The 27,757-nt window shown below is 44.0% G+C and overlaps 2 protein-coding genes, 1 non-coding gene and 1 pseudogene across 11 annotated transcripts in view; 3 read left to right on the top strand and 1 right to left on the bottom strand.

The window, feature by feature from the left end:
- Positions 1 to 17,704, top strand: part of CHD4 (chromodomain helicase DNA binding protein 4) — a 28,103-nt gene extending 10,399 nt beyond the window's left edge. For 3 of the 8 annotated variants that reach the window (XM_015591478.2, XM_015591479.2, XM_015591477.2), the window contains exons 11-40: positions 126 to 329; positions 448 to 653; positions 1,026 to 1,157; positions 1,238 to 1,334; positions 1,867 to 2,058; positions 2,539 to 2,739; positions 2,906 to 3,043; positions 3,305 to 3,426; positions 3,548 to 3,721; positions 4,061 to 4,202; positions 4,295 to 4,426; positions 4,541 to 4,658; positions 5,994 to 6,118; positions 6,448 to 6,685; positions 6,851 to 7,026; positions 9,310 to 9,490; positions 9,575 to 9,661; positions 9,752 to 9,840; positions 9,943 to 10,076; positions 10,404 to 10,548; positions 10,661 to 10,826; positions 11,090 to 11,187; positions 11,292 to 11,421; positions 11,687 to 11,758; positions 12,076 to 12,213; positions 12,473 to 12,581; positions 12,695 to 12,827; positions 15,866 to 16,064; positions 16,786 to 16,949; positions 17,119 to 17,704. In XM_015591478.2, the coding sequence (XP_015446964.1) occupies positions 126 to 329; positions 448 to 653; positions 1,026 to 1,157; positions 1,238 to 1,334; positions 1,867 to 2,058; positions 2,539 to 2,739; positions 2,906 to 3,043; positions 3,305 to 3,426; positions 3,548 to 3,721; positions 4,061 to 4,202; positions 4,295 to 4,426; positions 4,541 to 4,658; positions 5,994 to 6,118; positions 6,448 to 6,685; positions 6,851 to 7,026; positions 9,310 to 9,490; positions 9,575 to 9,661; positions 9,752 to 9,840; positions 9,943 to 10,076; positions 10,404 to 10,548; positions 10,661 to 10,826; positions 11,090 to 11,187; positions 11,292 to 11,421; positions 11,687 to 11,758; positions 12,076 to 12,213; positions 12,473 to 12,581; positions 12,695 to 12,827; positions 15,866 to 16,064; positions 16,786 to 16,949; positions 17,119 to 17,136 (4,260 nt within the window). In that variant the 3' untranslated portion in view covers positions 17,137 to 17,704. Of the gene's footprint in view, positions 1 to 125; positions 330 to 447; positions 654 to 1,025; positions 1,158 to 1,237; positions 1,335 to 1,866; positions 2,059 to 2,538; positions 2,740 to 2,905; positions 3,044 to 3,304; positions 3,427 to 3,547; positions 3,722 to 4,060; positions 4,203 to 4,294; positions 4,427 to 4,540; positions 4,659 to 5,993; positions 6,119 to 6,447; positions 6,686 to 6,850; positions 7,027 to 9,309; positions 9,662 to 9,751; positions 9,841 to 9,942; positions 10,077 to 10,403; positions 10,549 to 10,660; positions 10,827 to 11,089; positions 11,188 to 11,291; positions 11,422 to 11,686; positions 11,759 to 12,075; positions 12,214 to 12,472; positions 12,582 to 12,694; positions 12,828 to 15,865; positions 16,065 to 16,785; positions 16,950 to 17,118 lie in introns of all 8 variants that reach the window. The other 5 variants (XM_006914626.3, XM_025048822.1, XM_006914625.3 and 2 more) reach the window with 3 other exon arrangements.
- LOC112481929 lies at positions 4,859 to 4,977 on the bottom strand (annotated as a pseudogene).
- On the top strand, positions 10,865 to 11,004 carry LOC112481968. The gene has a single exon (XR_003047144.1).
- Positions 17,705 to 18,576: 872 nt separating the features above from the next.
- NOP2 (NOP2 nucleolar protein) lies at positions 18,577 to 27,568 on the top strand. Of its 2 annotated transcripts, none has more exons than XM_015591480.2 (16): positions 18,577 to 18,738; positions 19,015 to 19,124; positions 20,191 to 20,236; positions 20,416 to 20,501; positions 20,678 to 20,925; positions 22,011 to 22,066; positions 22,182 to 22,342; positions 22,441 to 22,640; positions 22,799 to 22,888; positions 23,712 to 23,799; positions 23,886 to 24,026; positions 24,632 to 24,771; positions 24,920 to 25,009; positions 25,167 to 25,289; positions 25,401 to 25,629; positions 26,794 to 27,568. In XM_015591480.2, the coding sequence occupies exons 2-16, from the start codon at positions 19,019 to 19,021 to the stop codon at positions 27,444 to 27,446; spliced, it is 2,457 nt and encodes an 818-aa protein (XP_015446966.1). In that variant the 5' UTR covers positions 18,577 to 18,738; positions 19,015 to 19,018; the 3' UTR covers positions 27,447 to 27,568. The 2 variants fall into 2 exon arrangements, with proteins under 2 accessions (XP_015446966.1, XP_006914686.2); XM_006914624.3 differs by having other exon boundaries at positions 20,690 to 20,925; positions 26,794 to 27,564.
- The last annotated feature ends 189 nt before the right edge of the window (positions 27,569 to 27,757 follow it).

The following is a 27,757-nucleotide window of genomic DNA, read 5'->3' as shown; positions in this document are numbered from 1 at the left end:
AGGGTCCTGGGATTAGTTTTATTTGCAATGAGATTTTAATAATCCTTGGATAAGGTTGAGGCTGTGGGCTGTACCATTTCCTCTCAATGGTAACGATTTGGTGTTGGGTCATGTTTTTCTCTTAGTGTCCAGCTCTTAAAGGCAAAGTCCAGAAGATTCTAATCTGGAAGTGGGGTCAGCCACCATCTCCCACACCAGTGCCTCGGCCTCCAGATGCTGATCCCAATACTCCCTCACCTAAGCCCTTGGAAGGGCGGCCAGAGCGGCAGTTCTTTGTGAAATGGCAAGGCATGTCTTATTGGCACTGCTCCTGGGTGTCTGAACTGCAGGTAAACATGGACAGGCTAGAGATACGGGGGCTACAACAAAGAGGGTAATGAGAACACAGTCTTTTGGGTGGAAGGAGTGACTGTAGCTCCTTGGTGACATTTCTCTTTCTGCTTGCAGTTGGAGCTGCACTGTCAAGTGATGTTCCGAAATTATCAGCGGAAGAATGATATGGATGAGCCGCCTTCTGGGGACTTTGGTGGTGATGAAGAGAAGAGTCGAAAGCGAAAGAACAAGGACCCTAAATTTGCAGAGATGGAGGAACGCTTTTATCGCTATGGGATAAAACCTGAGTGGATGATGATCCACCGGATTCTCAACCACAGGTACTAGTGGAGCTGGGCCAGAGTGTGGTTGTCTTGGGCATTCTAGAAGTAGGCAGCATATCTACTGGGAGATTCCTGCCAAAGGCATTACAAAAATGGATGTCATCAATTACTTATGCTTGGAAGAGACACACACTCAATATGTTGTTATTAACTGACTGAACCCTGGGATTTGAGCCATAGGAACCTATACATTAGAGATCGTTTTTGGTCCAAAGACCGATGTAGTAGAGGCTGTGATTACATGTGGTGTGTGGCATAGGTAGGGGTCTGGTTTAGGACATACGTTATTGGCAGTTTTCGAGAGCAAGGCTGACTTAGAAGGAGAGGAATGTGGCCTTCTGGCTCTGAAGGTTTTCTCCCTCCTCGTAGTGTGGACAAGAAGGGCCATGTCCACTACTTAATCAAGTGGCGAGACTTGCCCTATGATCAGGCATCCTGGGAGAGCGAAGATGTGGAGATACAGGACTATGATCTGTTTAAGCAGAGCTATTGGAATCACAGGTGAGTGACGTTGGTGCGGAGTGAAATCACTTCTCACTGAGAAGTACCCTAGACAGTGGTGTGACATCTCTCTTCTTTAGGGAGTTAATGAGGGGTGAGGAAGGCCGACCAGGCAAGAAACTCAAGAAGGTGAAGCTGAGGAAGTTGGAGAGGCCTCCTGAAACTCCAACAGTTGATGTGAGTTGGGGCAGAAGAGGGAGGACACTGGTCATTGGATAGTGTTCCAGTCTAATGATGGTACTAGTAACAACGCGATAGCTGAGAATGCTTTATGAAGTCTGCTTGCCGACTTGTTCACATTTCTGTAAATCAGAGAAAACACTAGAATTACTTTTAATCAGGAAAATAAAAATGGGTGGTGGTGTTTTATATGATTGGGGACATGTAATCTAGGGAGGGGAAGATCATAGAACCAAACCAAGCTTTTAGGAAACTTAGGTTGGAACTGGGTCTTCCTACCCTTAATTCATGGCTCAATTCCTCTGTTGTGTGTGTGTGTGTGTGTGTGTGTGTGTGTGTGTGTGTGTGTGTGTGTAATATGAGGATGGTTAAGGTTAAAAAGATGAATCTTGGGGGTGGGAAATATATAATTATTTTTCTGGTGGATCCTGACTGGCAAAATTAATATGTTGCTTGGGGAGGCTCTGATGTGTCTTTCCTCAGAGGTCAATTCCTTGCCAGCTTTTGACTTCTTTATTCCATCTTTTAGCCAACAGTGAAGTATGAGCGACAGCCAGAGTACCTGGATGCCACAGGTGGAACTCTGCACCCCTATCAAATGGAGGGCTTGAATTGGTTGCGCTTCTCCTGGGCTCAGGGCACGGACACCATCTTGGCTGATGAAATGGGCCTTGGGAAGACTGTCCAGACAGCTGTCTTCCTCTATTCTCTCTATAAGGAGGTAGGAAAGCTGGGGCTGTTAGATTTTTATGTGGGTATTTTGTGTTTGTGGTCTCCTCTTACACTCTGAGGAGAGAGTAAAAGGAAGAAAAAATTTATAGCTGACCTTAAATGGAAGTAAGATAGACACACATACACAGAGAAAGATTTGAGGGAATTGATCCATGGGTAGAATTAGTGATGGGTGCATAGAGCCTCAGTACTGGGGGATGGATGGATGTCGAGATCAGCAGAACTGTGGGTGGAATTAGTATAGAAAGACTTAACAGAAGAGGTAAGGTTTTGAGCTGTCTATGATGGCGGGCATGGCTTTTTGAAAAGGTGTGGGTAGGCTGTTTTCATACGTAGAGAAAGGTAAGGGTAGGAGCAGCAGTCCACATGCCAGTCCTGGGCTAGCTTTTGGGGCAGGGGTAGAGGTGGGCGCTGGGGTTGCAGTGGGATGGGCCCTTAGTCCTTGTTCTGCTTCTCTTCTTCCTCAAAGGGTCATTCCAAAGGCCCCTTCCTAGTGAGTGCTCCTCTTTCTACCATCATCAACTGGGAGCGGGAGTTTGAAATGTGGGCTCCAGATATGTATGTGGTGACTTATGTGGGTGACAAAGACAGCCGGGCCATCATCCGAGAGAATGAGTTCTCCTTCGAAGACAATGCCATTCGAGGTGGCAAGAAGGCCTCTCGCATGAAGGTATCTCAGTGAGAGGGGAACCAACCTCAGGGGGGCGTTGTTAAGGGCTTAGTTTGCCTCCTCGTGACTTGGTCCCTGGAGTGAAGCAAAAGGATGACAGCTAGGAGGAGGGATGACACTGGAGGAGTTAAACATTAGTGACCAGGTTGCCTGCCATCTTGTGCAGAAAGAGGCATCTGTGAAGTTCCATGTGCTGCTGACATCCTATGAGTTGATCACCATTGACATGGCTATCTTGGGCTCTATTGACTGGGCCTGCCTTATCGTGGATGAAGCCCATCGGCTCAAGAACAATCAGTCTAAGGTGAGGGGGTAGAAAGGGAGATTATAGCCTCTAGTGTTAGTTTTTAGTACCACCTACTCATTAAGGGGAAACAGGAGAGAGGAAAGGGAAAATTGGTTTCTGCCTTTCTTCCTTAGTGATACCCCATGGTGGCCAGACCTTAAAAGATAGAGTTGTGGGGTGGGGGACTTAACTATGGGCAGTGAAACAGCTTGGAGTTCTGCAGAGATACACTGGAGCCCTCTTTTTATTGAATTCCACTATCTCCATCTGTTTCACCAGTTCTTTCGGGTCTTGAATGGTTACTCACTCCAGCACAAGCTGTTGCTGACTGGGACTCCATTACAAAACAATCTAGAAGAACTGTTTCATCTGCTCAACTTTCTCACCCCTGAGAGGTTCCAGTAAGTGTGTGTTTATGCATAAAAGGCTCATAATTCTCCTGATCTTCCTGTTGTCCATTTTCTATATCACTGTCCTTTCTTCCTTTGTTCCTCTCCAACGTTTTCCTTTCTTTTTCTGAAGCAATTTGGAAGGCTTCTTGGAGGAGTTTGCTGACATTGCCAAGGAAGACCAGATTAAAAAACTGCATGACATGCTGGGGCCTCACATGCTGCGGCGACTCAAAGCTGACGTGTTCAAGAATATGCCCTCCAAGACAGAGCTGATTGTGCGTGTGGAGCTAAGCCCTATGCAGAAGTGAGTCAGAGGGACAGACTATTGACTTCATTTTGTAAATACTGTTAGAAAGATCTGCCAGTCTGCAAAGTATTTCTTATTCCTCCCCACACTCTGCTTCAAGGCATCTGGTGACAGGAACAAGCAAGGCCTAAAGACACCTGTTGCCAGGAGCGGGAGCCCTTGGTTCTTATGTAGTTAGTTATACCTTATTTTAAATACCTTATTTAAATGATGGTGCTTGTTAGGTGTCTGTAGTCCCAAAGTGAGATATGTTGGAAAGAAGATCTCAGATTTGGGGACTGCATTATGAGTCATGTGAAGACTCTCGAATCTGACGTATCTTTCTCGTCCATGCAGGAAGTACTACAAGTATATCCTCACTCGAAATTTTGAAGCTCTCAATGCTCGGGGTGGTGGCAACCAGGTCTCTCTGCTGAATGTGGTGATGGATCTTAAGAAGTGCTGCAACCACCCATATCTCTTCCCTGTGGCTGCAATGGTATATTGTGCCATCTGTTGTTCCTCCCTGGGTTGGAACTGCTCTGTTGGGCTTTCTTTCAATGTTTTTTTCTTCTTTCTTTCTTTCCTCAGGAAGCCCCTAAGATGCCTAATGGCATGTATGATGGGAGTGCCCTAATCAGAGCATCTGGGAAATTATTGCTGCTACAGAAGATGCTCAAGAACCTTAAGGAGGGTGGGCACCGTGTACTCATCTTCTCCCAGGTATTATGTGGACTGAGCTGGGAGCTTTATGGGATAGCAGTAGATAGCTTTCAGTGACATGAGGGAAGGGATTATCATTTGACTCTCCTATAATTAAACTTGCTTCTTTTCCAGATGACCAAGATGCTGGACCTGCTAGAGGATTTCTTGGAACATGAAGGTTATAAATATGAACGTATTGATGGTGGAATTACTGGGAACATGCGTCAAGAGGCCATTGACCGCTTCAATGGTATGAGAGAAGGGGAGTGGCTTTGATCCGGGCATCTTTATTCACTGTGTCTTTGGACCAGTCACTTGTTCTTATGCATTTGCTTTTCTATGTAATTCTTTTGGGTCTGTTGGTTGACATGGAAGAGTAAATCTTTTGAATGTCTTTTTATCTACCTAGATATCTACCCACCCACTCACCCTATCTATTTATTTATTTTCTGCCTACAGCACCTGGTATTCCTAGGTGGTCTCCCATCCAAGTTCTAACAAATCCCAACCCTGCTTAGCTTCCAAGATCAGATGAGATCGGGCACGTTCAGAGTAGCATTGCTGTAGACTCTTTTGAATGTCTTGATTGAAAGAATGTATTAGACTATTCCTAGGAGATTTTTTTTCCTTTAGAATCTTTGTCCTTTCACTAGATAGAAGGGTTTTATTTAACCTTTTCTCGTTGTATCTTGAGGCTCAAGAGGGACCAGGACTTATCCAAGCTTTAATTGCACGTTAGTGGCAGACTTTGTCACAGTAGCCACTACATCATCTTTAAAAAATAATTTTGGACTTAAAAATTGAAAAATAGTACAGAGTTCATCTATACCCTTCACTCAGCTTCTCTTGATAATAACTTGTATAACCACAGTATAATTAATAAAACCAGGAAGTTAACACTGGTGTGATACTGTGAAGTAAACTATAGACCTTAACTGAATGTCACCAGTTTTCCCCCTAATGTCCTTTCCCTGTTTGAGGATCCAGTCCCAGATCCCACAGAACATTAAGTTGTTAAGTAACTTTCCCTATCTTTGACAGTTCATTCTTTCCTTTTTTTTTTTGGTCCCCTCACCCTCTTTCCTTTTCTTTCATGACATTGATACTATGACAGTTACCAATTAGTTGGTAGAATGTCTCTTAAGTTTAGGTTTGTCTATTTTCTCATGATTACCTTGAGGTTAGACATTTTGGACAAGAATACAATAGAAGTGATGCTTTGTCCTTTTATTGTGTCATATTAGGGAAGAGAGGGGGACATGATGTGAATGTCCCATTGTAGGTGATGTTAACCTTGAACACTTGTTCAGGTGGTATCTGCTCAGTTTCTCCACTGTAGTTACTCTTTTTCCCATTGCGATTAGTAAATATTTTGAGAGAGGTATTTGAGACTCTGGTAATATCCTGTTTGTCTTTAAACTTCCACACTGATTTCCTGGACCTTGTATCCATTGATGGACCTTGCTTACAGTGATTATTACCATGCATTTGCCTGATGAAGTTTTATATTTCTGATATTTCTTTCACATTTATTAAGTGGAATTCAGAAGACACTTTTAATGGTGTTTTTTGGTTACTTTCTTAGCACCAGGTGCTCAGCAGTTCTGCTTCTTGCTTTCTACTCGTGCTGGGGGCCTTGGAATCAATCTGGCCACTGCTGACACAGTTATTATCTATGACTCTGACTGGAACCCCCATAATGACATCCAGGTGAGTAGAGGTAGCAGCCCTGGTACAGTAACTTATTGGAATTGAGGGTTCCACCATCTGGTATTAGTTGCTTCAGGGGAAAATAATAGCTTCTTTTTATGTTTTGTAGTATATTTTAAGCCAGAGAGTTTCGGCAAGTTAGGATTTTGTTTTGGATATCATGATAGAGGGTGATGTCTGGGGCAGGGGTGCAAAAGGATGTTTTATATGAAGGCAAGCTGCAGCTCCTGCCTTGTGCTGGATTTAGCTTATGTGGAAGTTAAGGCAAGAATCGAAGCAGAAAAATGTGGTTATTTCACTTTCTGCCTTCATTTTGTACCTAACTCCAGGCTTTTAGCAGAGCTCACCGTATTGGGCAGAATAAGAAAGTGATGATCTATCGGTTTGTGACCCGTGCATCAGTGGAGGAGCGTATTACACAGGTGGCAAAGAAGAAGATGATGTTGACACATCTAGTGGTTCGGCCTGGGCTGGGCTCCAAGACTGGATCTATGTCCAAACAGGAGCTTGATGACATCCTCAAGTTTGGCACTGAGGAACTATTCAAAGATGAAGCCACAGATGGAGGTGAGCAAGTCAAGAACTTGTTTTGATGTGGGGCTTGACCTTTCTAAAGGGTATCTTTGATACCTGGGGTCCTGGGACTTGGACCTGGGGTCCTGTGGAACTTGCTTTTTCCAACGTCAGCTGCTGAAGCTGACATTGTGGGTATGGACCCCTGATTCTTTATAGGAGGAGATAACAAAGAGGGAGAGGATAGCAGTGTTATCCACTATGATGATAAGGCCATTGAACGACTGTTGGACCGTAACCAGGATGAGACTGAAGACACAGAATTGCAGGGCATGAATGAATATTTGAGCTCTTTCAAAGTGGCCCAGTATGTGGTACGGGAAGAGGAGATGGGGGTGAGTATGAATCCAAGGAAATGCTGTGCTTGGTGATTGGTCCAAAAATTGGAACTGAGACCAAGATGGTATTTGAGACTGGAAGAAAACATCTATAGGTAAATTAGTATATTGATGAATTGATATATATCCCTTTCCCTTGAAAATAAATACTGTAATATATGACCAATTATATTCTCATCTTTGCCATGGCTGTCTGGAAACTCATAGCCAAATTTCACATGAAAACCAATTGTTAGTTCTTTATCAGAATCTCATTTTCTTTTATAGATTTTATTAACCCTACAAATAAACTTTTGTTTGTTATCGCAAGTCTCTTTGGAGAAAAGGCAGAAATAAGACACATAACTAGACAGCTCATTTCCCTGTGCTTTTTAAAACATTAGAATTGTTGTTTTCCCTTTTTTTCCTTCCTTTTTGGTCTTTTTTAGTAAAAAAATACTAAAACAGTGATAAAATCGTGGCTTCCATGTAATAGTTTTTTCCTCAAATGATAAAATGAAAAAAAAATTTGGTTTTTCCTCTGGTCCTCTTTAAACCACTTAGCTCAGGGTTCTTTGAATTGATAATAGATAGGTTTCTGGTGGTTTTAACCTTATCTTTTCCCATCTAATCTAGAAGTATCCATTTTGCTCTGTTTTTCTTATAGGACCTATTATCTTTGTTCTTGAAGGAGCTGCTACTAACTTGGTTATGTATAAGTGGCTGAAAAGTTTGATGTAGGTCTGTAGAACGGATTCTATCAAAATTGCTCTCCTAAAGATGCTCCATGTTCCTGCCAAGGCAGTAACTGCATATATAAAAGTGATCAACTGGGGCAGCACTTGCTAAGTAGTTGGGAAGGGTGAGGTGATACTTTGCCTCTCATTGATAACCTCTACTAAAGATTACACAGGTATACAGATGGCCTTTTTATTAGTGGGTATAGCTGCTACTTACTTTAAATATTTAAAAATTTAATTCACATGGTTCAAAATTCAAAAGATAAAAAGATAATCTTTTTTCTACCTGGCTACTCAGTTCTCTCCATAGGGATAACTGATGTTTTAAGTTTCTTGTATTTCTTTCTTAAAATATTTTATATACATGCAAGTTACACATATATCCATCTATACATAACATAAATAAACACCTTTTTTCTTTCCTTTTTAAACATAAAAGTTTCTTACAATGTTCTCTACCTTGCTTTTGTCTACTTAATAAATGTAGAAGATATAGTCTAAATCAGCACATAAAGAGCTCCCCCACCTTGTTTTTGTTTTTGTTTTTGTTTTATTGCATAGTATGTCCTTGTTTGGAAGTACCATTATTTATTTTTGGAAATTGAGATAATTGACATAATGTTAGTTTCAGGTAGACAACGTCATAGTTTGTTATTTGTGTGTATATTGTGAAAGGGATCACAAGTCTAGTTAACATGTCACCATACAATTAGTAATTTTTTTCCTTGTGTTGAGAACTTTTAAGATCTACTCTCTTTGCAGTTTTCAGTATGCGGTACCGTATCATTAACTGTAGTTACCGTACTGTATATTACATGACCATGATTTATTTATTTTATAGTTGGACGTTGTGCCTTTTTGACCCCCTTCACCCATTTTGCCCACCCCAAACTCCAACATTTACTTAGTTAGTTCCACGATGATATTTAGGTTGTTTCTAATATTATGCTATTGGCAGCAATTTAATTCTAACGTAAGGGATATGGCAATCAGTTAATGGTCCTGAAATGTCTGAAAAAATATGACTTGCAGAGAAGCATAAACATTACAGAGACATAAGATGATATATACAGATATATATGTGTATATGTGTGTATATATATAAATTTCTTTTTCGTACATAGTTGGTAAACTCTTATGAAGTTTAGAAGAACAGAAGGGCTTATGGCCTTTCTATTTTATCTCATTAAAATCTCAGGATTTCAGAAGCATCTCTATTTTGTCTTGCTAAGGCTCTCATCTCTCTTTTCTACATTTTTCTATCTCCCAACTATGTATATGTTAGTAAAAAGGGTTGGAAGAAAGCACACTATCTCTTCATTCTTCTCTTGTGATAATGGCTCTATCCATGTTTTTCTTCATGTTAACTGATCTATACATAATTATGAGGAGCCATGTCCTGTCAATTTAATTTCTTTTAAGTTCTTAGGTCCAAGCAGGCAAACCAAGTGTTTCAGAGTCCATGAAAAGGAGCTAGCAGAATGGGAACTGTGAGAGGACCAGGGGTAGCTGGTGGTGCTGACTTCAGCAACCCTGAGTCCTGGCCCTCCCTCTGTCCCAGGAGGAAGAGGAGGTAGAACGGGAAATCATAAAACAGGAAGAAAGTGTGGATCCTGACTACTGGGAGAAATTGCTGCGGCACCATTATGAGCAGCAGCAAGAAGATCTGGCCCGAAATCTGGGCAAAGGAAAAAGAATCCGTAAACAGGTCAACTACAATGATGGCTCCCAGGAGGACCGAGGTGTGTGTGGCCGGCCCCGCCCCCCACCCATGGGCCGTTCCACTAGAGCAGTGGGCCCCGCTCATCTGCCCTCTCTCCCTCCAGATTGGCAGGACGACCAGTCCGACAACCAGTCCGATTATTCAGTGGCCTCAGAGGAAGGTGATGAAGACTTTGATGAACGATCTGAAGGTGAGGGCTATGACTTTCTGCTGGTCGTTTAAATATTATTTTGTCTAATACCCCTACCAGTGTCACTCATGCTTCCTTTTTTTCTTGCAGCTCCCCGTAGGCCCAGTCGCAAGGGCCTGCGGAATGATAAAGATAAGCCATTGCCTCCTCTGTTGGCCCGTGTTGGTGGGAATATTGAAGTAAGTGCTGTATGATTCTAAGGAGGGGTGGATGAGTGCTGCTTCTGGGTCTTTGGTGGAGTAAGACCTGCTCCCTCTCATATAGGTTCCTTCTCTCTCTAGGTACTTGGTTTTAATGCTCGGCAGCGAAAAGCCTTTCTTAATGCAATCATGCGATATGGGATGCCACCTCAGGATGCTTTTACCACTCAGTGGCTTGTTAGAGATCTGCGAGGCAAATCAGAGAAAGAGTTCAAGTAAGTTGAGAGTTAGAATGACTAATGTAGAGCAAAGGCTTCTAATCTCTGGTCATTCTATAGCCTTAGCTCAGCCTGTCAGAGAAATGGCTATTTTGGCAGGCAAAGCTCTTAGTAATAAATAGGGTTCTTTGTGTTTCTAGCTTCTCTAGAAGAGAACCTGAGGCATGGCATGGGCTCTGGAGCCTTCAGGGCAATGGTGGGCTTTACTTTGGGATGGAGCCATAGTTCTTGTCTGGGATAACGCCTAACTTGGGATGGAAAAGGATCTGATCTAGGAGTTGGCATGATTGCTGTTTAACTCATTTCTCTCCTCGTTCACTATAGGGCTTACGTTTCTCTTTTCATGCGGCATTTATGTGAGCCGGGAGCAGATGGGGCTGAGACCTTTGCTGATGGTGTTCCCCGAGAAGGCCTGTCTCGCCAGCATGTCCTTACTAGGATTGGCGTCATGTCCTTAATTCGCAAAAAGGTGAGCCCTGAATCTCTCTCTATTGTTCAGGGTTTCTAGGGGAGACTGGAGGGCCATAGGAAAGGAGCCTAGAGCTGGAATTAGGTCTTCAACTTACGTCCCTTTGCTATAGGTTCAGGAGTTTGAACATGTTAATGGGCGCTGGAGTATGCCTGAACTTGCTGAAGTAGAGGAAAACAAGAAAATGTCCCAGCCAGGGTCACCTTCCCCAAAGACTCCTACACCCTCCACTCCAGGGGACACACAACCCAATACTCCTGCGCCTGCCCCACCTGCTGGTAAGTCTGCCTGTGCTGTCATTTCTGTCCCTTTCTTTTTGTCCTGGCCTGTGCTTTCTCTGCTCCCCTGTGCTCAGTTCTAATAGGGGAGTCTGGCAGGACACACAGCGATTCCCCTCTCAGTTTAGGAGAGCCGTCCTGAGTATAGGGCTGGCTCTTAAAGGCACGAGAGGACAATTTAAGATAACACAGACTGAGAAGGCATGACCTCTCTGATCCCTATAGGACCTTTTCCCTTATTTATTGTTTTCTATTGGTTGCAGAGGATGGAATAAAAATAGAAGAAAATAATCTCAAAGAAGAAGAGAGTGCAGAAGGAGAAAAAGAGGTTAAGTCTGCAGCCCCTGAGGCTACTGTTGAGGTAAGAGGTTGGGATAACTGGGTGCCATACCAAAGGCAACTGGATAAACCCAGTCTTACTTTTTGTTGGCTTGTCTGCTTCAATTTGTCTTTTTCCTTTTGAAGTGTGCACAACCCCCTGCTCCTGCCTCAGAGGATGAAAAGGTCCTTGTTGAACCTCCCGAGGGAGAGGAGAAAGTGGAAAAGGCAGAGGTGAAGGAGAGAACAGAAGAACCTATGGAGACAGAACCCAAAGGTATCCACATGTTCAAGAACTACAGATCCCTATGTGAACCACAGTCACTTGGACTTCTATCCAAGCTCTAGAGGTGTTAGGAAGAAGTAACACACTGAAGAATCCTGCACCCTTGATTTTAAATTGTGGATTCCCCCAACTCTTAAGATATCTTTTAAGATTTTAATCATAAAGATTTCAGTTTAGGACTGTTCCAGTTGGATGTAGTGTGGAACAAAGGAGGACATTCTTTAGATGCACTTTCAATGCCATCTGTTTTCTCCAGGTGTTGCTGATGCGGAGAAGGTGGAGGAAAAGTCAGCAATAGATCTGACCCCCATTGTGGTAGAGGACAAAGGTAGGTATTTGGAGAAGGTAATTGTAGTTTTAGAAGGATTCTGAAAATAGAAGCAAGGACTTTATCTCAGAGACACCCTCCCCTTCCAACCCCCAACATCCCCGTCTACACCCATGTAGCTATTTTATCCCAAGTTAAAACTCCATTTGTCCCCACATCTAGTTGTCATTGGGCTGGTGGTACCTTTTTCTGATTTTGAGAAACAACTGTGTGAGAAATAACTGGGTGGAGGTGGATGATACCTTGTAGCATATATAGTGCTATGGGTAAGGGCCACTGTGTCTGAAGCTAAAATTTTTCTTCTGCATATCCTGTAGAAGAGAAGAAAGAAGAAGAAGAGAAAAAAGAGGTGATGCTTCAGAATGGAGAGACCCCCAAGGACCTAAATGACGAGAAGCAGAAGAAAAATATTAAACAGCGTTTCATGTTCAACATTGCAGATGGTGGTTTTACTGGTAATGAAAATGAGGGGCCTACTGGGGTTAGAAGGATCTGAGGTGAAATTAGGGTTGTTAGAAACCAAGATGTACAGAGACTTCACTTCTAGTAGATGAGGGAATGCCAGGCTGATTGCATACTCCTTGGGTTCCATATTAGAAAGCCTCAGGCATACTATTAAGATGGTATCTGGGGGGCAGGAATAAATAGCTTTTTGAATTCTCACAGATATTTGCCTTTCTTTTTCTCCCTAATCTCCCCTAAATTCCTCTTTAGAGTTGCACTCCCTTTGGCAGAATGAGGAGCGGGCAGCCACAGTCACCAAGAAGACTTACGAGATCTGGCATCGAAGGCATGACTACTGGCTGCTGGCTGGCATCATAAAGTATCCTTTGCCTGAGTCTAGGCTGAGAGGTTCTTGGTGAAGATTTCTCAAAGTCTCACAGTTTGAGGTTCTTACTTTCCTTGTTTCATTTTTCCTGAGCAATTTTCCAATAGCCACGGCTATGCCCGGTGGCAGGACATCCAGAATGACCCACGCTATGCCATCCTCAATGAGCCTTTCAAGGGTGAAATGAACCGTGGCAATTTCTTAGAGATCAAGAATAAGTTTCTAGCCCGAAGGTTCAAGGTGAGCAGGATGGGGAGCGAATACTGTGTTGAAATGACAGCCCTTAAAGTGCAGAAGGGACTGCAAAGTGGAGGGAGTCTGTTCATTCATCCATACTGTTTATTGTGTTCTGTGTACTACTTGTATTCCATGAAAGGCTTTGCCTCCAGATATTTTAAATATTAGAGATCAAGATATACAGACTAGAAAATTAACCAGCTGTTCAGGGGCTAAAGATGACTGTCTAATGAATGACACAGACTAGTGCAGTGGGTGTGTTGAGGAGAACACCGTAGGTTGGAGCGTTCAGGAAAGATACAGAGGTGGACTGAATTGGATCTCTGAAGAGGTAGGGTTTTCAGTGGGCTGGTGGTACTTTTTTTTCTGAGTCTGAATACCTGTGTGGGTAAGGGGTGAGGTAGATGCGAAAAGTAGATATAAAGGTAGAATACCATTTTCAGAATCAATAGGGCTAATAAGCCCAAGAACAAAGGAAGTCTTACTTAGGCATTTAGCAAATTGTATTAGGGGCACCTGTATGCAGACTATCAAAACGAGATACTATGAAGACAAGACATGTGGCTTGTAAGTGGAGTTTAACTGGGGGAGTAAGAAATATACACTAATCTTTAAACATGTGCCAAGCAATGAGTGGCACAGGGATACAGAAATAAGATGTGGTGCTTGTTCTCAAAAGAGTTTTCAGTTTAAATGAATGCCATTCTGGGTATTGGGAGGGAGATTGCTGAATCCATAAGAAAGTTCTCCAGAGGGGACTGGGGGAGTACAGAGAGTTCACAAATGGCTTTATGGAGAAGGTGCTATTGGAACTAAGTTTTGATGACTGTAATAGAGATTGTTGGATAGAAACAGAAGGCTGTTGGAACTAAAAGGGATTAGGTTGGGCAGAGACACAGGAAACAGAAATTAGCCCAGTTGAGTTGTAGAAAACACTTGGGTTCGGTGATGGTGGGAGGTAGGAGAAAGATGTAAGGGCTAGAGGTCAATAGGTGGGTTTTGGGCACCAGATAAGAGAGTTTGGACTTTATCCTACAGTTAATGAGTAGCCATTGAAGGTCTGTGAAAGTTTTGATATGACTAAAGGAAATGGAAACAGGACATTCACGAAATTACAAAACTATCGTAAAGTCATGAGGTAGAAAGGGCTGGGCTGCAATACTGGTTGTGGAAAGTGAAAAGGATAAGATAAAGGATTTATCAAAAGAATTATATAGAATTTACTGACTTATTGGTCAGCAGACCTTTTCTAGGGCCAGATAGTAACTATTTCAGGCTTTGTGGGGATATATGATCTCTGTTGCAAATACAACTCTGTCATAGTGTAAAAAGCAGCCGTAGGTGATGAATGAGTATGAATGTGTTCCAGTAAAACTTTATCGACACTCAAACTTGAACTTCATATAATTTTTATGAAGTGTCACAAACTATTATTTTGACTTTTCTTCAACCATTTAAAAAATGTAAAAAACCAGTCAGCAGGCCAGATTTGGCCCCCAGTCTTAGTTTGCTGACTCCTGACTAACTGGATTTGAGATAAAAAGGAATGAACTCCAAAAATAACTTAAGTTTTGAGTCTTAAGTCACTGAGAAAGTTAAATTATTATTGGCAGATCAGGGAAGTGTAGAGAGAGAACACTTTGTAGAAAAGAATAAGTTCAATTTTAGATGAGTCATTTGGTGTTTCTCACAAGTAAATAATCCTCCCACTACCCCTTCTACCATAAACAAGTGGGATCAAAGAGTGGTCATTCATACACCAGTGGTATCAGAACAATCAGTGCTTGAGCTACAAGGTTGAAAAGCATCAAGTCATTTGCATAGAGATGCTGGCTAATGCTAGGAGAGGAAAAATCTCTTGGGAGAGTGCTTTAAAAGAACAGCAAGCCAAGGACTGATACTGGAGAAAGCTCATAGGGGCTGGAGGAAGGAGTTGGTTAAGGAGACAGTATATAGATCGAAGGTAGATGCTTGGTCTGTTTGGGGATAAATTAGTAGGCCCTGATGGAGCCAGGTCTTGTGGAAGAAACAACAACCCATTATTCTTATACTGTCCTTTTTCCTGACCCCTAATGGATTCATTCTTTTTAAGAACCAGTGGATACTTGAGCAAATTAAGTCTCATAACTTCTGAATCAACATTCTGTCTCTTGGACTATATTTCAAAGAACGTTTTACACAGCTCCATCAGGCGACAGGTACAAGAGTTTGTTGCAGCGTGATTTTTGGCGGTGGGGCCTGGAGGCAACCATTGTTTGACATTGGGAGTATGGATGGGTAAAATGTGGATTCACATTATGGAGCACTAAGCAGAAGCAACAAAATGCATGGGATATAACAACATAAATGGACCTTTAAACAAATATGTTGTGGGAAAAGGAAGAAAAAGCATTTTAGATGTACAGAAGATGTTCTGTAAATTAGAATTGTGCACATGGAACGAAACAATACTCAGTCTTCAAGAACATCCACACAAAGACAGTAAGCATATTAGAAGGGTTACCTATTGGTGAAGGAAATAAAGGAGTGAGATGGAGACAAAAGAAACAACAGAAATAAGTTTAAAGAGTAAAACAATTGAAGTAATATGGTAGGTATATCTGTGAGACGGACTACCATGCAACCATTAAGAATCATCTTTTAAAGTACAGTTAATAATAAAGGAAGGTACTTAGTAACTTTGAGTGAAAACATAGGTATATATATATATATATAATCTCAATTATGCAAAAGATATATATGTAAAGAAAAACCTCAATGTTCATAGTATCTAGGTGGTGGGAATTATTTGATTTTAATTCTTTGTACATTCTGTATTTTCTGAATTGAGTTTTTATCATTTTTGTGAATGACTCAATAAAGGGTAAAGAGTTTTAAAAATGTGATCCTCTAATAGGGATTAAAAAAAAAAAAGCAGTGTAATGCTGAACTGCTTGAGTGTGTGTGAGCCGTCCCTAAGGGTCTTTATAGGATCTGAGAGGCCCATCAGAAATAAGCAAAGTGTCAGTCCAACTCCCATCTCCTCTTTATCCCTTGTCCAGCTCCTAGAACAAGCCCTGGTGATTGAGGAACAGTTGCGCCGGGCAGCTTACCTGAATATGTCAGAGGACCCCTCTCACCCTTCCATGGCCCTAAACACCCGCTTTGCTGAGGTGGAGTGTTTGGCGGAAAGTCATCAGCACCTGTCCAAGGAGTCAATGGCAGGAAACAAGCCTGCCAATGCGGTCCTGCACAAAGGTAGCCAGTGGCTCCCCTGCCTCCTGTTGACTCAGTGTCTTTCCTCCTCTGCCCCTCCCTAACACACATTTACTTCTTGTTTCCAAAACCTTTTTCAGAGCCCCTGGGAGCTTAGGATGTGCTGGAGATCTGCTTTCCTCCTTGGGAAGCTATTATCTTAGAGACAGTCAAGGACAGTAATTTGTTGCCTCTTTTAACTCACCATATTCAAGTTGTTGAAAGTGGAAAGCAAAGCAGAATAGCAGAATAATATAGTGTCATCTGGGATATTTTAGAAGTAACTTCGGGTGATTTAAGATCCCATCAAATTCTAGACCCCTTTCAGCATTTTGTTTCTAATTAAAGTTAACACATTGTAAGGAGGTGGAAGGGTGAAATGGGGAAAGGAGGCCATTGTAAAAGAGGGAGATAGCTCCAAAAGATGAGGAAAGTGAGAAAAGGAGACAAGAATAAGCTCTCAAGAAATGGAAGAAATAGAGACAATAGGGAGCAAAGGACAGTGAGGGTTAGGTGGCTTTAAAAAGCATAGAATACAATTATAGACAGTTGGAACTGGTGTATGAGGAATAGGAACTTGAGCATGGTGGAGGCCAGGTCAAGTGACTCTGGTAACCAAGGACAATACTGAAACACTCCAGCACATGGGGGCAGGTCCACTAGGGTAAGGAGGTTTTCAGTCTTGACCACCACAGCTCACCACCTCCTTTTTTTCCCCCCTCTGCAGTTCTGAAACAGCTAGAAGAACTGCTGAGTGACATGAAAGCTGATGTGACTCGACTCCCAGCTACTATTGCCCGAATTCCCCCGGTTGCTGTGAGGCTACAGATGTCAGAGCGTAATATTCTCAGCCGCCTGGCAAACCGAGCACCTGAACCTACTCCACAGCAGGTAGGACCTTTTTCTTCTAGCCCGCTGTTCGAGCAGAGCCATTCTGGAACTTGTAACTTTCACTTTGTCCCTAACTGGGCAGGTGGGACAGTCTTACCCAGTGAGTTCCCTTGGGATCAAGTGGATTCATGTGGTCTTGAATTCTTACTGTGGCTCTCTTTTCATATAGGTAGCCCAGCAGCAGTGAACATCCAGATGATGATAACCACCTCCACCGCTGAGCAGTGACTTTCCTCACTTTCCTTTGCCCAGCTTCTCCCCTGGGGGCCTGAGAGACCCTCTCCTTCCTTCTGCCCATCTTCCATGTTGTAAAGGGACAGTCCCCAGTGTACTGGGGGAGGGGAGGGAGTGAGGGGCAGTGGTGCCCTTCCTGCTGGAGAGACATGCCGCAGTAGCGCCGGCGCCATCTGCAGGGAGCTGGCGGGCTGGCCTTCTGGGCCCTGGCTTTCCCCACTGTAACGTCTGTTACACACAAACTGTTGTGGGTTCCTGCCAGGCTTGAAGAAAACGATCTGAATTTCTTCCTTTTGGTTTTATTTTGTTGGTTTATTTTGTGTTCTCCTTTTCTGGGGTATTCAGAGTGGGCCGGGCCCCTGGGCGAGACACAGCTACCTCTGTTGGCATCTTTTTAATACCAGGAACCCAGCGGCTCCAGCCACGGCTAGAATGAAATAAAGTGGGAAAAGAAAAAAGAAAAAAGAAAAAAAAAAAAAAAAAGGAAAAGAACCAAAAGCATAAAAAACCACAGCAAATTTCTTGATGAAAATTGAAAATAAAAGTTTCCTTGTATTTTAGTGCTCTGGTTCAGTGTGGGTGTAGGTGCAGGTGAATGAATGTGTATGACTGGAGCCCTGGGAAATGAAATGTGTAATTGAAAACTAAAGTTTTCCTTGTGTCCTGATAGTCCACAAAAGAGCTGTCACGTCTGTGTGCATGTGCCCCCATGTGCTCTGGACCAAGGAAGATGGCCCGTGGGAAATGAGAGGCTCCAGAACTACCTAGGTTCATACCCTGTACTACCATTTAATGGCTGTGTGACCTTGAAGTTAACTTCTGGGCTGTAGATTTCTCTTGTACAAAAATAAAGATATCTTAATAGAGTTGGGAAGATAAAACTAGTAAAATGCTTGGAACAGTTTTTAACAGGTACTAAGCACTACCTTAGTATTTATTTTAAGGCTTTAGGTGGTTTTGTTGTTGTTGTTGTATTAAATTAGAATGGAAGATGTCCTCCCAAACTAGGCAGAGAGGAACCTTACCTGACAGGCTGAACAGGGGTCTGGGGGTCAAGGGAGAGGGTTTCCTAATCAAAGGGTTGGTAGTAGGTAAATACCCCGGAATTCCTTGACTTTGAGACAAGAGGTACGGCGGCGGGTCCCAGGGAGAGGGCCCCATTATGTGACGTCTTGGTTTGAGGGGAGTGGGCGCCTTTTAGGCACTAGTTTTTCCTACTGAAATCAGTCAAAAAGCCATGGACAGGAAAGAAGGGGAAACGGAAAACGATTCCGCCCCATCTCCTTCGCCCGAGTATGAGCAGAGCTGTCCGGCCCCAAATTTCACCCGGCCGCAGCTCGGTCAAACCTGCGCGCGTTCCCAAAGCGCCCGTACGTTCCGAATTCTGCGGCAGACAGGAAGCGACCGGAAGAGGCGGGGCCCCGAGGCGAGCGCGCTTTTTGCGCCTGCGTGAAACGTTTTCTAGGAGAGTGGTGTCGGAACGCTAACTTCGGACTGCACGTGGAGTGCTGCACCTGGTACCGAGAGGGCGTCTCGGGCCTGGATCCACTTTCAGGTGTGTCTAGGCGTCGGGGGGCTCTGGAGGAAGTCGAGGAAGGGAACACTGATCTGGGCTGGGGCATGAAGTAGGAGACGCAGTACAAACGGCGTGGAGTCTGGATGTCATCGTGGAATGGAGATTTGGTCAGGCCTCGCGGGGCTCTTGGGGGGTGCCGAGTCGAGGTTCTGTTCAAGGAGCTGCCCCTTTTCACTCTAAAACGCTAAGTCTGCGGTCTGCCTTTCCCTTTTCAACACGCGCGACTCCTCCTTTTCTCATTTTTCTTTTCCCCAGTACCATGGGGCGCAAGTTGGACCCTACGAAGAAGGAGAAGCGCGGGCCGGGCCGAAAGGCCCGGAAACAGAAAGGTGCCGAGACCGAACTCGCCAGATTCTTGCCTGCAGGTAAGGGTCAGGCATGCCTCCTGATTCTCCAGCTTTTATGCCGTCCTTTCATCCGTGTTCATAACCCCTTCCGTTTTTTTTAATTTTTATGTTCACTTTCTGTTCAAGTGGAATTTTCTTTGTATGAGTTATTAGAAAATAATGGAAGAAATGCTCACTGTCATCAGCATTTAGAACCTAGAGAAGATGCAACAGGGACACAAGTACCTGTCCAGGGAGAGGGCTGTTTAACACTGAGGGAGTTCAGAGGAAGGGAGGGGAGGATCCTGTGCAGTTAGAAAACTTAAAAGATTTTAAGGAGTAGGATTTTGGAAAATGGATAACATCTGGGCAAGTGGAAGTTGGAAAGGGGACAGGCCAGTTACTGTGAACTGCATTCTGAAGGGGTTGGAGATGGAAAAGTACAAATCTGGTCCCCATGTAGTGAGTAGTCTAAAGCATGGAAGACTCGGTGGGAGAGAAGAGTGGACAGGTAGTTTGTGTTGTGCATTGGATAAAAGGTGCAGTTTATTGAGGTATTAGCAAATAGTAGGTAGTATACCAAACCCTTTGGACACATTGTATCAATTTGTTCTCTTAGTGCCCTGTGAGAAAGGCACTGTTATGGAAATGGAGGATGAGAAGTTAAGTAACTTGCATACAGTTACAAAATTACAGGATTTAGATTTAAACCTTTTATTTCTTGCAGCATGTATGAAAAACAGCAGTTGTAAAGGTAAAATCTGTTGCGGTTGGTAACCAATTAAATTGAGAGTAAAGGACAGAAAGAGTAATTTTTGAATCTGTGTTATCAGAATGGTGATGATGCTATTTATTGAAATTAGAAGTCTAGAGGGAGGCACAGTTTGGATTTGGTTGATGAGCAACCAGATGGAAATAATTTCCTTTACATTTCTTATCCAGCTCCTGGTAAAGCACTGTGGAGTGAGTTAGAACTGACTCCCTTTCATTAGTGTACTAATTCTCTCCACACTTTTATTCCTCTCCCCTGTTCTTTTTCATTTCCTCTGTAACCTCCTGTTCTGCCTCTTTATTTTTCTTTATTATTTTTTTTATTTTTTTGCAGCTGGTGATGAAAATTCCAAGAGACTATCTAGTCGTTCTCGAAAGAGGTAAATGTGTATGTCCAGACTTACGTAGATTAAATTGGTGCTGTTCATCTTCAGCCATAAGATCCTATGTGATTGTGCTGATGGAAAGGGCCATTTGGGGACTGTCACATTTCCCTGTGATGGGAAATGGCAGAACCTGGAGGTATGTTCCATTTCCTTACTCCTTATATTTTTTTCAGGGCAGCTAAGAGGAGGTTGGGCTCTGTTGAAGCCCCTGAGATGAAGTATCCTGGGGCCAACACATTGCCTGGAAAGCTACCAAAAGGTTAGTGAAAATAGGAGCTACGTGCTCTGTGAGTCATCCTCTGGGGCCTGAGTAGGAAAGGGTTTGCTGAGCATTTCTGGAGTGGAAGGAACAACCAAAGGACATTCTTGGAGGTAGAAAGTACAGGTTCCATCAATGTGTGGCTACCATCAGTCCAGGATTCTTCAAACCTTTAGGGATCTCTGCAGGAGCTGTCCAGACACCTGATAAGAAGGGAGCCCAGTCCTTATATAACACTGCTCAAGGCAAAAAGCGCCCAGCACCAGCCCATAGCAGTGATGAGGAAGAGAAGGAAGACTCTGAAGAAACTGGTGTGGTAAACCAGGGGGACCTCTGGGGCTCCGAGGACAGTGATGCTGATATGATAGATGACTATGGAGCCGACTCCAACTCAGAGGATGAAGATGAGGATGAAGGTGAAGAGGTGAGATTTATCTTTTTGGGTGTTCAGGAAGAGATCCCTTCTTTTTAGAGTCTTTCCAGATCCTTGAGACTATCCCTCAGTGACAAAGATAAACCTGAGTAGAGAAAAGGGATTTTAGTGTTCTATCACTGTTTTCCTGTCACCTTATGTCCTTTCAGTGGTGCACATGGAAGTTTAAAAGAGTTGTAGGTTAGAGCATTTTAAAATTTGAGTGAGCTCAGTGCTGGTGAGTATGTGGTAAGATGGGCACTTGCATGCCCCACTCACTATAGGGAATAGAAATGCAGACATGTCTTTTATAAAACATTTGATATCTGAGAACCTTAAAAAAGTTTAACTTTTGACCTAGTAATTTTTTTTTAGAAGAGTGATCTAAAATGTGGACAGATATTTACTGAGGTGTAAGAAGTTACTCATGTATTCCACAATTAGTATGCGAGTGTGTTATTAGAAAAATTGAAGCAATGTGCAGTTGCATAGAATAAAAATAAAGTTCTCATTTTGCACTCTTCTCTTACAACTTCCTCTTTTTTGTACAGAGTTCTTTTTGTGAGATTTGCGGGCACCCTGTGGACTATAATGCCCAAAACTCTGGAAAATTCCAAAATACCCAATAGGCACAAGTAAATTATGATTCATTCATATATTAAATTAACATATGGCCATTATGTCTGAAAATACTTGTGATCCAGTGAATGAGAAAATGTAGGGAACAAATTTGAAAATGCTTTGTGGTTTTAACTTTGTGAAAAATATAAAGTCTGGAAGAAAATATGACAGGATGGATGCCCAAGGGCAGTTTTTGTCCCCTACATATATATACAGGTGTGTGTTCATGTTTTACACTTTTTAAAGGAAAAGAAAATATAAAAGTAGATAGACCAATATGACAAATCCTTTAAATACATCACTTAGTTTCAACAGTGATCAATATTGTGCCACTCTTATATTTGCGTTTTTAGGTTCTGTGTTTCCTTATGAGAGCAAGTATTACATTTGTATTTATGAAAAAATAAAATACAGAGATAGAAAGTGCTAGTCGAATAGCAGGCTTTGCATCACCAGCCCCTTGTCTCTTTTTTCAGTTGCTGCCTATTGAAAGGGCTGCTCGGAAGCAGAAGGCCCAGGAAGCTGTTGCTGGGTGAGTTTTGGAAACTTTAGGATGGAAAATAGAGGCTGAGGTGAAAGAAACTGTGAGGAAAGAAGAAGTGTCTGTTTTGATCTGTGAATCACTCTGTTCCTGGACCTGTTTTTAGGAGCCAGTGGAGTGAGGAGGAGACTGATGAAGAGGAGGAAGAGCAGAAAGTGTCCCCTGAGTCAGGCTCCCAAAAGGATGATGAGACAGATGGGGGCCTGCAGATCAATGTAGATGTGGAGGAGCCTTTTGTGCTGCCCTCTGCTGGGGAGCTGGAGCCGGATATCCTTTCGGTGCGGGGTGAAGGGTTGGGGAAGGTGCTTGTGAGAGGGGATTACCAGGCCCTGGGACATTATGAAACAGTTCCTTAACAGGTCCACATGCCCAGGCTCCAGACTTGCAACGAGTTCACAAGCGCATCCAAGATATAGTGGGAGTGTTGCGTGATTTTGGGACTCAGCGGGAGGAAGGTCGGTCTCGAGCTGAATATCTGCACCGGCTTCAGAGAGATCTGGCCACTTATTACTCCTATGGAGACTTCCTGCTTGGCAAGCTCATGGACCTCTTCCCTCTGTCTGAGGTACTGAATTGTCAGTCTAATGCCCCTTCTTTTCTTTTCTCACCTTGTCTCTTCTTAACCTGTGTAAAGAAAGCAGTCATCCTTTTATCTCTCTGCTCTTCTGTCTGAGCTACTTGGCCAGCCTGATTTAATTGCTTCCTGTCATCTTGCTTTTCCAGCTGGTGGAGTTCTTGGAAGCTAATGAGGTGCCTCGGCCCATCACCCTTAGAACCAATACCTTGAAAACCCGGCGCCGAGACCTTGCTCAGGTGAGTTGTGGGTTCTGAGGTTTCCTTATCTCTGAGAGGTGCCGTCCCACCCTGACTGGGCTGGGTCTTAATACCTAAGTATTTGTTGGTACTGGCACAATCTCTCAGGAGGCAGACCTAGACAGGCCTAGTGTCATGTGGGTCTGTCTGAACGGCCCTGAGCCCAGGACCTCTGTGAAGCGGGGCACTCATCACTTTAGCCTCTGCTCCCTGTGACAGAGTTGAGACATATAAATCAGGATAAAAGTGCTGCCTCATAAGTGAGAGGGAGTTATCTGCCTTTTAGATCATTGAGAAGCTGGTGAAACTAATTCCTGTCCCCAGAAAAAGACATAGCACACATGCACAAACAGTATGTTAAGCTCATCGTTTCCAAGGGTTCAGGCACCGCAGGCTAGAGGCCCCATTCTAAAGTAAGTGTTGTGGCCCTGTGTGTTGTGTATCTCCTTGTACGAAGATAACCTGATAATTATCTTTAATGTTCTCTAACCAATTGCATTAAATATTAGGGTGGTAAGGGGGCTGAGCCTCTTGGAAAATCAGAGTCCACCTTTAGGAAATAACAACTAAAGCTGGCAATCTGCTCCTTTGATATGGCATTCAGTCCTTGAGTTAGAGCCTGAGCCTAATGAAAATGACACCAGGGCACGAAATGGGACAGGAGAGTAGAAATTGAGTCAAGTGAGTCTCTTGATGATTGTGTCTGCCTGAGAGCTAGGAGTTGTGCCACAGACTTCCTGACAGGACCAGGTTTTCATAGCTCCATCTGTTTTCTGTTTATAGTTGCCTATGACATTTTAAAAGTCTTCATTCTTATCCTCAGGCGCTGATCAATCGTGGAGTTAATCTGGATCCCCTGGGCAAGTGGTCAAAGACTGGACTAGTGGTATATGATTCCTCAGTGCCCATTGGTAAGCATTCCCTGCCCAGTAGCCCTCTGCCCCTACCCTTGTTCTAGCATGTCATAGCATGTCCCAGCATGTTACTTCTTCCACAGGTGCTACTCCTGAGTACCTGGCTGGGCACTATATGCTGCAGGGAGCCTCCAGCATGTTACCTGTCATGGCCTTGGCACCCCAGGAACATGAGCGGATCCTAGACATGTGTTGTGCCCCTGGAGGAAAGACCAGCTACATAGGTACGAGAAGGGCAGGCAGGTGTAGGATTCATCTGGCTCTCTGCTTTTGAAAGTAGATGGCGTCAGTGACTTGCTAGGAAATAGTACACAGGCAGCTAGCAGAGTGGTGAGAAGTATAGGCTCTGGAATCAGCCCATGTTCCAACCCCATGGGTGCCACTTACATAGGACCTTGGGTAAGCCCGATTCTCTTGTCACCTGTAAAATGGGGTAGTAATTGTGCTTGGCTTGGTCATTATGTTATGCTTGGGCTCTGAGGGTTGAAATATGCTTATAGAGGTTCTTGGCATGTTGTTCATTCAGCACATGTTATTTGTCATACGATTTTATTATGCTATTATCCCTTAAAAGAAGTAATTTAGTCTGTAGGATCAGAGAGATGTTCAGTAAAAATGGAAAAGCCACATTGGTGGGCTTGCTCATCATTTGGAGCCAGTGCAGACTGGGGAGACTAATGCAGTAGGCAGTGGGGGATGGGGCTTTTTGAGAGTGAAGTTTGCCTTGAGATGCTGAGACTTCACCTGTGGATTCCCGGGTCAGAGGTTGGCTTGCAAGTGTCGGGGCAGAGGGGCTGACTACTGAGCACTGTGCCCTCCCTCCCCTCAGCCCAGCTCATGAAGAACACAGGTGTGATCCTTGCCAATGATGCCAATGCTGAGCGACTCAAGAGTGTCGTGGGCAACCTGCACCGGTTGGGAGTCACCAACACTATTATTAGCCACTACGATGGGCGCCAGTTCCCCAAGGTAAGACTCCCCTCTGTGCATCTCTTGAGGTGTCATCCAGTTCACCTGCTCCCTTGCTGACATCAGACTGTTGAGACTTGCCCATAGGAAATAAATGGTACTATACAGATGACCAAAAACATCTGATTAACCTACCCTTTTTCCCTAGGTGGTGGGGGGCTTTGACCGAGTACTGCTGGATGCTCCCTGCAGTGGCACTGGGATCATCTCCAAGGACCCAGCTGTGAAGACTAACAAGGTTAGGAGTTGGGGTAGGGGCAGTTGAGAGGTCTTGTCTGTGGCTTGCAGAGCTGGAATGGGAGGTGGAGGGGCACTCTGAGCAGTCAGTAGCTCACCTCTCTTCCTGAGGCTGCCTTTTGAAATTCTGACACCCTTGGGTCTCCTTCCTGGGACAGGATGAGAAAGACATCCTGCGTTGTGCTCACCTTCAGAAGGAGTTGCTCCTGAGTGCTATTGATTCTGTCAATGCCGCCTCCAAGACAGGAGGCTACCTTATCTACTGCACCTGTTCCATCATGGTGAGGCCTCTGCCGTGGCAGAGCAGGAGGGCAGGGCTGGGAGACTGCTCCTTAGGGCTTCTTTCAGCTCTAGCTCTTTTCCTTCCACCTTCATCTCCCCCACATATCCAGGTGGAAGAGAATGAGTGGGTGGTAGACTACGCTCTGAAAAAGAGAAATGTGCGGCTGGTGCCCACAGGTCTAGATTTTGGCCAGGAGGGTTTTACCCGCTTTCGAGAGAGGCGCTTCCACCCCACTCTGCGTTCCACCCGCCGTTTCTACCCTCACACCCACAATATGGATGGTTTCTTCATTGCCAAGTTCAAGAAATTCTCCAATTCTATTCCACAGTCCCAAACAGGTAAGTGACCTGCTCTCTGCGCATTATCACTACCTTCGCTCATTCTGTCTTTCAAGAGGCTTTATAGTGTGACTGTAGGTTAGGGAAGGATTTCTCCCGCCCTTAGGCAGCCTTTATCTGCTCGGATGAGAGACTCATTTCATCCCAACTAGACTTGTTCCTGAGCCTGGACCCCTTTTGAGTATGTTAGAGTGTTCTGTGGATGGAGGCCTTTTCCTTTACCCTGCCAAGTTGCTGAGCTCGTTTGGCACTAAATGTTTTCTCAGTGGGTTGTGGTTTCTCTTTCTTCTTGGCCCAGGGTTGCCTTACTGGTAATGTACCTCTGCTGGTCCAGCATTGTCAGCACTGGGTTGACATATGACTCCTCAAAACTATCAGCAGTTCTCTGAGCCCATCACACTAATTGCAGATTGTTTTCTCAGCCATCTTGAGTTTGGCCTGTGTCTCAAGGCGGGAGGGTGGGGGTTTTTGAAACAGGCTTGAGAGCTCTGCTTGCTGAGCTATAATCCTGGATTTAGTTGGAAGAGGGAGAGGTGAGCTTCTCTGGATAAAAACTATGTGATTTATTGAATTAATTTTTTTAAAATAAATAATGCTCCTCACAAAAGTTGTATCTGATTGTTAACAAAAACCTTAAGAAATAGTTAAAATTCGTTGTAACTTTAAAAGTCCATATATAACATGTCAGTCCTCATTATGTCTTTCTAACTTATCTTAGTTGGTGTGTGTGCCTCCTTATTTACCTGCATCTCCTCAAAGTGCACAAGAAAAATGTCTTAGACTAAAAAGGAAAAAAAAGCCCAGTGCTTCAGGTTTATTCAGGATTCACCTCTTCCTTAGAGTGAGGGCACAGCTCTCCTCAAGGGAGCGCTGTCCTCAAGCGGGTGCAGCTTCCTCTAAAAACCTTTTGATCAAGGATGGGTAGTGATCCCTTCTCTTTAATGCAAGGTTCAAATATGACTTGAGTGAAGGCCAGGTGATATTAAGTAATATGAATCTAGGTTATGTGCTCTAAGGCTCTGTCCTAATTGTGTACAACATTTGGCCGAGAGAGTACCCAGGCAGTTTCCTTATTTTAATGCTTCTACTTGTCTCTTCCACTAATGATCAAGACCCAGTAATGAGTCCTAGTTTCTCAAAACATCTGTTTAATTTTATCCCCAGGAAATTCTGCAACGTCCACCCCTGCAGGCCTAGACTTGCCTGACCCAAAAGGTCAGGTGACCCCCAAGCCTGAGAACAGCATCCAGCCTGCCAAGAAGGTGAAAATGGCTGTGAAAATAAAGCAACAGTTGCAGAAACAGCAACATCCCAGGAAGGCCTTCTTCAAGAAACAGAATGGCATCTCCAAGGGAGCAGACTCTGAATTGTCTACCGTACCTTCTGTCACAAAGGCCCAAGCTTTCTCCATGCTCCAGGATAGCAGTCAGCCAGCTGAAAAGGCCACAGTGATAAGAGAACCAAAAATGACCAGGAAACTAAAGCAACAGTCACCTAAACTGCAGTCTTCCAAGAGAGTTGCCTTCCAGAAGAAGAATGCTCCTCCTAAGGGCATGGACACAGAGACATCCCCTGTGCTATCCCTGTCCAAGACCCAGGCCACTCAGAAGCCTGAGAACTGTGTTCAGCCCCTTGGATCTTCCCAAGGGTCTGAGAAAGTAAAGCAGCAGTTGCCAGAGCAGCCTTCTAAGAAAGCTGTCTTCCAGAAGCAGAATGGCAGGCGCAAGGGACTTAAGACTCCCACCATGTCCGCACTTGGTTCCAGCCAGCCGCCTCCAGCAAAGAGGAGAAAATCTCAATCCAGAGGCAGCAGCTAGCCACTGCTGTTTTAGATGAGTGGCTGAAATTAGACTGGGGTGGCTCCTTGCCATTATCACTCTAAACCTCTGAGGATGGCTGTCCCACTGCATATGAAATTTAATATACATTTTGCAATGTCTGGTGGCTGTGTGTTTCTTGAGGAGAGTGGGTACTGGCTTTGCTGCTTTAAGGGTAGAGGCGGGAGGGTGGGACAGCAGCCCTTTTAAGAGAGGGAACACCGTGGTGTACTGAGAAATCAGGTCAAGTTTAGGTTCCTGGGATCCCTGGGACTCCCCAGGAACTTGGAAGGAGATTGCGGGAGTCAGAG

Source organism: Pteropus alecto, unplaced genomic scaffold (assembly GCF_000325575.1).
Source record: "Pteropus alecto unplaced genomic scaffold, ASM32557v1 scaffold94, whole genome shotgun sequence".
Classification (NCBI taxonomy): domain Eukaryota; kingdom Metazoa; phylum Chordata; class Mammalia; order Chiroptera; family Pteropodidae; genus Pteropus; species Pteropus alecto.
The sequence above is the reverse complement of the archived record's forward strand: the minus strand, read 5'-3'. Positions and strand labels throughout refer to the sequence as shown.